The 9,702-nt window shown below is 36.9% G+C and overlaps 1 protein-coding gene across 6 annotated transcripts in view; it reads left to right on the top strand.

Moving 5' to 3' along the window:
* The window catches only part of LOC373225 (myosin II), a 113,935-nt gene that overhangs the window by 84,308 nt on the left and 19,925 nt on the right, over nucleotides 1-9,702 (top strand). For all 6 annotated transcript variants that reach the window (XM_030983972.1, XM_030983970.1, XM_030983969.1 and 3 more), the window contains 6 exons: nucleotides 3,879-4,034; nucleotides 4,650-4,798; nucleotides 5,551-5,695; nucleotides 6,614-6,826; nucleotides 8,169-8,375; nucleotides 8,944-9,201. In XM_030983972.1, coding sequence (XP_030839832.1) covers nucleotides 3,879-4,034; nucleotides 4,650-4,798; nucleotides 5,551-5,695; nucleotides 6,614-6,826; nucleotides 8,169-8,375; nucleotides 8,944-9,201 — 1,128 coding nt within the window. The remainder of the gene's footprint in view (nucleotides 1-3,878; nucleotides 4,035-4,649; nucleotides 4,799-5,550; nucleotides 5,696-6,613; nucleotides 6,827-8,168; nucleotides 8,376-8,943; nucleotides 9,202-9,702) is intronic.

Below are 9,702 nucleotides of genomic sequence, written 5' to 3'. Positions count from 1 at the left end.
TGTGCTATCAATCGGTCAATTTGTAGAAGGATATATCTTCATTTAGCTCTACTCTGAAAAATAACAGTTCACCTCGGGAGTGCGAAACCAGAATTAGGAATAATCAGAAATCAAGCTTTTTGGTTGGAAGCAATATAATATGGAGAGTGATTTGGACTGACCATGTCTGTGTTTATTTATAAATGTTTCAAGTGCATTATACGGCAAGGAATCAATCTCTTTTATGAACCCGTGTTGTTTATGTGACTTCAGAAATGATTGAAGAGGAAATAAAATGCCAGAAGTTACTCTCGATGACCACATATGTAACATTTATGGTCAATTTAGAAATAAAAAATACTTCAAGAAAAAGTGTTCATTCTCAAATCAATTTTACAAATATTGTATTGGTATGAAGATTGTATCTTTTTGATCGAGAATAGAGATGATCATTTATGTGGTATTTGAATGATCAGATATTTGAAAGCAAGGGAATAAGGAGTGATGTTTGAATATGATAAAACCTGAAAGTGAAGAACTTTGTGTACCTGACTTGACTTGTTTACTGTGACGACATCACACCTCCGTGGTGAACCTGAGAAGGCAGAGGGTTGGCTTGGAAGGAAGGAAATGAATTCCTCCCGTGGAAATTCACTAAAGCTTTGACAGTGATTGTGTGCAAGGACATCACTGTTATTGAAATGGAATCAGTAAGTGGCAATGGAGTGGTGGATTCTCTCTGTACCTGTCTCTATTTTGGAGCGAGTGTTTTGGGATGTACTACTTGCAGCCATCGCAATGCTTGTGCTGTGTCCCAAAACAGTTGAGTAAAACAACAGTGTCGTTTAAATGTATTTTGGGATTATTATTTTTTTTTGCCAAAGGAGGAAGAGAAGAAGAAAAGTAAGAAGAAGAGAGAAAAAGAGAAAGAAGAGGGAGGGAAAAGAAGAAAGAAAAATATAGAGAAGAAGAAGGAAAAATATAGAGAAGAAGAAGGAAAAATATAGAGAAGAAGAAGGAAAAATATAGAGAAGAAGAAGGAAAAATATAGAGAAGAAGAAGAAAGAAAAGAGAGAGAGAGAGAGAGAGAGAGAGAGATTGTGTGTGTGTGTGTGTGCGCGCGCAAATTAATAGATGTTTATAATAAAGCCTCTATTTCTTCACAATATCAGAGAGATTTATAAGCAAGGAAAATATAGATTATGTCACCATCCATCTTGTGATAGATAAACCTTTACACTTTCACATTGTGGAATTCATCATTTATATTACTCATAAAGTGTGTTTAAACTTCAGATTTAATCTGTTTGCGTGCAGAGTAATGAATTAGATTTCCTCCACTTAACAAATCGGTTTGACAAATGTCATATTGGAAAGATTTTGTTGAGTAAATGATGATGAAACTGTTCCTAAATTGCATAGATAGTAGTCAGCTGAGCCTTGTGACCTTCATGTGTATGCCATTTTCCTCTTCTTTCTCATTTAATTTGGCTGGCTGGCTAGCCACACAGTATATGTACATCTACCATATCCAATATTGCTTGTGCTTCTAATATCTGGTTATTTTATTATCTGGGGTAATGTATCAATTTACCGCCGTAGAGGATTACGAGGATAAGCAGAATTGATATTGATTACTGCTGTAATTAATTAGATTAGGGCTGTTTATCTAGTATCACAGGTTTGTGTTTTTACATACATGGAAGGAAAGCAAATTGTTACACTTTTTTTTCCTTCAAATTGCGCTTTTAAACTGCACTTTCACACACAAAGAGAAAAATATAATGGCATTCCACTTTTTGTGAGTACCGTATCCACATTGTCTCTCTATCTAAAACAAGGGTAAAACAGTACATGCAGAGTAAATGTAATCTAAATTGATGAAGAACTAGATGTTTGTACATGATCTGTCAAATTGAATCAAAGACAGCTACACATCAAGCAGAATCATATATTTTTGAGAATTGACAATTTAGAAATGGCAGATGCTTTAACCTGGGATTCAGACCTCAAAGTGCAGCTAAATCTTCGGACGGTAGTTTACTTCATTTTGCTCACTCTGCGTATATTCATCACGTTGATGTACTCTCCTGCAGTAATTGCTGGGACTCCCGTTTTCCAATTAAGGTTCAATTTGAGGTACTATCCTCGGTCAGTTGAGAGCAAAATTGGCTCGGTTTGGGTTTGGGTTTGTTGGCAAGGAGAGATTGAGGTTGCATATAAGCTGAGTGCTGTAGGGAGGTATGGTTGATGGGTCTGTCTTTCTCCACTGCTCGTAAGAAGAAGGATAAAAGAAGGAAGGATAAAAGAAGGAAGGATAGAAGGAAGATGAAGGATATTCCTGCAGAAGATGATGAGGTAGTGTGCATTGGAATATTATTTTTATGAAGAAGATGTACAGTAGTTCGTAGATGCTTTGTGATAACAGTTACTGTAATGAAAATAGTATAAAGTGTAAATGTTAGTCTCAGTATTTGTCAATTTGTTTAATGGAAAGTAATTCAATTAGTGTTTGTTGAAATGTACAATGTGTGTGTATTGGTGCACATTTCCTGTATATCAAAGGACATGTAATATAAATGCAACTTTATCTATTATTTTTGATGCAATTTAAAGATAAACTTGAGTACTGGTAATGCGATTGCATTGTGAAAGAAAAGGTGTGGAATGGATCAGAAAAGTTGATCATATAGCATGTAAGTATTGGTGTGTTCTGCAAGGTTCTAGAGTCATCAAAATTATCATAAATTTGGCAGAGTCTTGGTAAAGTAACAATCACTTACACAGATAGATGTATATGGGACAACACACATGGTGTCGGGGCTAGTACTACCCTGATTTCCTTATCTTTCTATGCTCATTACTCAGCCAGTATACATTTTCTTATTTGTAATCTTGAACATTCAGTGTAAGTTTCGTTAGATTCTGTGAGAATTCATTTTCTTTTTTTACCAGAACTCAAGTTTATCTTTAATGCTTGATACCATATGAATATTCAGTGTGCAGTTTTGCATTTTCCACTCCCCTTACCTGCTAAAACCATTAATTTGGTAAATGCTCTATTGGGTTTGATTAAGCCAGACCCTTTAACTTTGAGTTGTTAGGTATCATTCAGTTGATTAAGTAAAGGTACAGAGCCAGACAGAGCCAAGGTGCCGTATTGGAAAAATTAAATATGCTTATACATGGTAAAGTAGTGTTTTTTCATATAATTGATGGTCACAAGTTACAATGATATTTGACTGGTGTTATTGTATACATGTGAATGAAAATTAGAGGATATTTATTCATGTGCGTGTACATTTGTATGTTGAATGTGAAAGCCTGCTTACATGTACAATGTATGTATGCCTGGTGACCGGTCACCAAGTTTGCAGACATTTATCCCAAATAATATATAATGTCATTGTAAGCATTGTCCATGTTACTTCATTGTTTGTCGTGATTAAAGGATTAACCCATGTTATCATTGTTTATACTTACGTGTCAAAGTCATGAAGAAAATACAAGCTTTTATGAGTTCCCAAAATAATTCAAAATTTGTTGTTTAAACTGCCATTTAAGCAGAAGGTTGGTTAATACAACTGTTGAGACTTTTTACTCTGTAGAGTAACAGCAGTCATGTACTACTGTAAATGCTTTCAAATACCTTTTATTGACAATGTAATTTTGTTACTACGTGTACCTTGAACATGAACATATATCTCTGAATAATCTACTCCAGTATGCCGAGGACAGATTCCATTTGTTATATTAGTATAATTTGTCTGGGGTTGTAATAGATCTTATCAAATGACACGATGATTAGTAAATATTCTTTCATATTCATGCATTGTACATTTATGCCCAGTAATTGGTGTATTCTAAATTGATTTTGTGTCTGTCTGTTTGATATTTAGTTGATGAAAGACAAGAAGATCGTTGATGAGAAGCTGTCTGAGGTATCACTCACCTTGACTGAGGAGGAAGAGAAGAGCAAGGGGCTGATGAAACTCAAGGCTCGACATGAAACAAGCATTGGAGAACTGGAAGACAAGATGCGCAAGGATGAGAAGGTGAGAAGGTTAATAGGTTGTTCTAGAGATGAGATGGGTGGGATACAGGTATGTTGATTATTGGGGTTGTTATGATGATGGTGAAGGTGATGGTGAAGATGGTTATGGTGATGACTTTGTTGATGATAGTGGCAAAGATGATTATAATGAGGATGATTATGACTATTCTGATGACATGTCACATAGGACAAGATTAATTGACACAACATCAAGAAAAAGATGATGGTGATGATATTGATGACGACGACGACGACGTCGATAATGATGATAATGTTGATGATGTTGGTGATGATGATGATGATGATGATGATGATGATGATGATGATGATGATGATGATGATGATGATGATGATGATGATGATGATGATGATGATGATGGTGGTGATGGTGATGATGATGATGATGATGATGTTTATGATAATGGTGATGATAATGGTAATAATGTTGAAGATGATGATGGTGATGATGATAATGGTGATGATGATGATGATAATGGTGATGATGATGAAGATTACAATGAGCTTCCATAGAATTATAATGATAATTCTGACGTGTATCATGGCAGTAATGGACTACCAAGATAAAAATAACCCAATATTTGTACTTGTTTTCCAGCATCGTAATGACTTGGAGCGTCACAAGCGTAAGCTGGAAACGGAGACAGAAGACCTAAGGGAACAGCTCAATGAGCTTCGTCAAGAGATTGTAGAGCTGAGGGCGCTGCTCGCTAAGAAAGAAGATGAGCTCAATGCTGCCCTTGCTCGGTATGTAATTTTTATTAAACTAATACAAAAAGCTGTTATTGTTGTTTATAAGATGATGACGTGGATCCTAAGCAAATGATTGGTTGAAAGCATACATGTGACCAGGCATTTATTTTGCCTAACGCGTAATTTGACCGATCATTAGTAAAATCATCATTTTATAAAACAAATAATACACATCATTTTGTAAGGGGGATTAGTGAAATTACCCACACTTGGTAGCTTCAAATCTCTGTAGTCCAAACATACTCGGCTACTGCCTCGGGCGTGTTAGACTGTTCCAAAGGTACCTTGTGTGGGTAATTCTTACTAATGCGCTCACTGCATTATTTGTATAATAATTCAAGAAAATGATCTTGATCTTGAAGAGAGAGAGAAAGAGAGTATAGGAAAAGCAAGGTATATTGAGGAAATGACTTTTAAAGGGTAATCTGTTCAGTTACAAACGATTATGCTCCATTGGTCTTTGCATTTGTTGATGTGCGGAGACGCACACGTGCCTGTATACGTGCCTGTACACCCTGCATGATCATTGACAGGTGGTTATCTTATCAAATTAGCTCTCAATTAACATAAGAAAAAGGGGATCATGGGGGACCAACAGGCACCGATTAGGCAGTGTTTGCTATATAGAGGGTGCAAGTAGCTATAAGTAGTACAATGGGGCTTTAATGCCCTTCTGGCTCTTTCCAATAGATAGTATAATGTAAAATGGAATAATAATCATTACTGCCATTGTTGCTCCCCTGTAGCATTGAAGATGAGGTTAGTCAGAAGAACCAGCTTCAGAAGCAGGAGCGTGAGCTGCGTAACCAGCTGACGGAGCTCCAGGAGGATCTAGATGCTGAGAAGGAGGCACGCTCCAGGGCCGAGAAGAACAAGAGGGATCTCAATGAGGTCTGTCCGCATGCATTTTTACTTTACTTTTACTTTGCTAGGCAACATGAACACTTTTTACTTCTCAATTCTAAAACCGTTCAGGACCTCTTTTTGGGGGGCTCACATAATGCAGTACTACACAACAGTACGAAAATACTCTTCCCAGAGGACTGTACTTGCACTGGAAGAAGAAGAAGAAGATGTCATAGGAATAAGATTTGATACGTGACTTTACATCACTTAATATAATTTGAGACTGCATTCATAGTTTTAGGCTAAGATATATTGTCTCTTCATAATGCACTTAATTGAAGCAAGTGTCATTGATTGAAACAGTCAAACCTGTCTAATAATAATAATAATAATACTCAGTTTTTATATAGTGCTTATTACAATCACTAAGCGCTTCCAAACTTGGATATTATTACTCCAGCTTTAGCTGTGCTGCCATTACGGCGCTCTAGCATTTCAAAGAATTAATTGAGTCCACCTGCGGAAAACAGAGAAAGTGGCCACTGTAAACAGATGACCCGTCAAGACAAGTTCTACTACAAACATTTCTTTCTTGAGAGAGACAAACAAAAATGACTACTAATAGACCAGTGGACTGTACAGGGAGGTGGCCACTAATACAGGTGTGACTGTATTTTGTATTTTTGTACATAATTCTATTTTTGTTGTTATTGTTTTCAGTGCAATTTTGTCACCCAAATTTTTCAAAAGAAATATTAACTTGCAACGCACAATAACTCCTCGCAGAATAAAGAAAACAGGAAATTATTGCCTTAGGCCTTTTACCTTTCTGAAAGATTGACATAGTAAAGTAAATGTTAAGCTATGGCACTTTGAGAAGCTACGTACCAGAGTTACCCTAATGTCACTTATCCAGAAAGCTGTCGGTTAATCAACAAACCCCAAACCTTCTCTATATTCCAGGAACTTGAGGCCATCAAATCTGAGCTTCTGGATTCCATCGACAGCACTACAGCTGCTCAGGATCTGCGAAACCGCAGAGAATCTGAGCTGCAGGATATGAAAAAGCAGCTAGAGGTTGGTGGCAAGACCCATGAACAGACCATCCAAGACCTCCGTCACAAGCACAACAGCGCCATTGAACAGCTCAATGAACAGTTGGATAATGTCAAGAAGGTAGGAGACGGATCAGTTTCTAACCCCAACCCTATCCTCACCCTATCCCTAACCCAACTCTTGGGCTCGATCATTCAGTAAAGTTTTCACATTTCAGAATGTTATAATGCAGAGCTTAGTCAATATGTGCAAGTCCTTTGTTGCACACAGTTGCCACTTCTTCTTACTTGTTAATGTAAAAAAAAAAAAAGTGGCGGCTTTTTCCAGAGGTTTACCGTGCCATATCTGACCTAGCCTAACCCTAAGCGTAGGTCAGTTATCACATGAATGAGAGGGCAAGAGTAGATCACAAAATATCCTCCAACCCTAACCCTAAAGAGTTGTATTTTGTCAAAAAGGTAAGAAAAAGTAAGAAAATGGCCCGAGGTTGTTAAGCTTTGTCTAATTTTACGTTGGATTGAATGACCAGGGGAAAAAAAAATACTTTGAACTTTTCAGTGTCGTATTAAATTAGGATTAATAAGCTTTTCACACGTTTTGTGTATGTACTTTTCAAGGTATTTGAGGAATCTATTGTTGAAGCTATAGTAGTAGTAGTAGTAGTAGAAGCTTTTTTTTGTGATAAATTCGAGCAAGGTTTGTGTTTCCATCACATATTCTTTTGACAGTGTTTGCCCATTTAACAATTACTAAGATAATGTCATAATTTCATTATTACGTTCAAGCTCTATCTCTATTTTTCCATGCTAATATCTAAGTGGGATTGAAACGGCTGAAAATGTGTAGCTGAAACTACCCTGCATGCTGCCAAGACCCATACTAATCCAACAAACAACAAACATGGGGTGGTATTCTCATAAGTTAAGCCAGGACTAAGTCCAGACTAAACAAGAATTTTAGTTCACACTTCTATGGAATGCTAGGTTTCATCTTCCTCCTTCAATATTCATGACAAAGATAATCTACCAAAGACTTTGTTAAAATTCAGTTCATATTCATTATCTTTTTCTTCCCATTTCATTGCAAAATTAATTTTTTGGACACTTTTCATTGAAGGATTAAAATAATCTGTACACTGTAAATGAGTTGGCAACTGGCACTCCATAAAAGTGTGGACTAACTTAGTACGCGCTAACTTAGTACGCGCTACCGGAATACCACCCCATCATGAGTTTCTTGAGTTGAAGGCCATGGACCAGTATACTCTCAAGAAGCGTGAATGATAAATGTCTGTAAAATTAATCAGCAACAGCGAAATGCCAGTGGAGTTATATGCTATACTGTACTTTATTACAGTACTAATATTTTACTCAGAGTTAAAAAAAAAAAAAAAAGAAGCCCTTTGAGTTCCAGAAGTTTCAAATAAGTATTAACTGTGTTTGAATGCTGTATTTTTCACCAGACCAAATCTTCATTGGAGAAGAGCAAGTCAAGCCTGGAGAGCAACAACTCTGAGCTGAGCAGTGATCTGAAGCAAGCTTCCCAAGCTAAGCAGGAGTCTGAGAGGAAGAGAAAGAACCTTGAAGCACAGCTTGCTGAGTTGAATGTCCGACTGCAGGAGAATGATAGAGCCAAGACAGACTCCGTGGAGAAGACTGTTAAGCTCCAGGTAAGGCTGGATCCACTATAAACGTTCGCCACTTGGCAAAGATTAGGGTTCATGTCAGAATGGCTGATTCACCAAATCTGATTGATTTTGATATAATATGGATAAAATTTTTGTTTAAAGGTAAATGCTATTACATGAAACATACATAGACTAACATCCCTGGAAAAGAACCTCCCCCCCCCCCCCCCCCCAAAAAAAAAAGTATGATTCTCCAATGTATTGATTGCCTACGGGAACTAGGTTACTCCTGTATTAAAGTCTGTGGGAAGCAAGATCATTCAGAAGTCGTTGGATTAAATGAAGGTGACATGCATTTTTATTGATGTAAATTTTGAATTTACAAGGTTAGTTAGGGAATAGCTAGAGGATGAAGCTTGAAGTGATGTTGAAGTGTATACATCAATTTTCCTTAGGTTAAAATAGGAAATCATGAACAACTTTTGCAATTTTTGACTCCACAATTAATATATCAATGCTTTTTTTAAAACTGATTATAGCATGTGTCAATGTGGAATTTCTAATGTAGCAATAAAATGTAATGTGTTGCCTTGGTTTACTTGTCTATTAGGCCGAGGTGGAGAGCCTTAATGCTCTCCTTGGGGAGTCTGAGAGCAAGGCATCCAAGGCCACATCGTCATCCAACTCCTTGATGGGTCAGCTGACTGAGATACAGGAGAACCTCAACGAGGAGACCAGACAGAAGCTAGAGCTCAATTCCAAGCTCAGAGCTATGGAGGCCGAGAAGGATCAAATACAGGAGCAACTAGAGGAAGAGGAACAGGCCAAGAGTAATGCCATGAGACAGGCTTCTACTCTCCAGATGCAGGTTAGAATTACATCTTTCTCTTTTTATATTGTTTTACTTATCTTTTGCTCTGTCTGTGTACTTGTCTTCCTATCAGAGTACATGTATCTATTGATTGATTGATTTATCTATCTCTCTGTCAGTCAATATCTACTTGTTCCTATCTGTGTCCATGTATATATCTATTGATTGATTGATTGATTTATCTATCTCTCTGTCAGTCAATATCTACTTGTTCCTATCTGTGTCCATGTATATATCTATTGATTGATTGATTTATCTATCTCTCTGTCAGTCAATATCTACTTGTTCCTATCTGTGTCCATGTATATATCTATTGATTGATTGATTTATCTATCTCTCTGTCAGTCAATATCTACTTGTTCCTATCTGTGTCCATGTATATATCTATTGATTGATTGATTTATCTATCTCTCTGTCAGTCAATATATCTACTCGTTTGTCTTTCTATGTATATCTGTCTGCCCTACCTGTCTGTGTGTCTGCCTCTGTGTCCCTATA

Source organism: Strongylocentrotus purpuratus, unplaced genomic scaffold (assembly GCF_000002235.5).
Source record: "Strongylocentrotus purpuratus isolate Spur 01 unplaced genomic scaffold, Spur_5.0 spur5_scaffold_14, whole genome shotgun sequence".
In the NCBI taxonomy this organism is placed as follows: Eukaryota; Metazoa; Echinodermata; class Echinoidea; order Camarodonta; family Strongylocentrotidae; genus Strongylocentrotus; species Strongylocentrotus purpuratus.
Note: the sequence above shows the minus strand (reverse complement) of the source record. Positions and strands in the feature narration are given on the sequence as shown.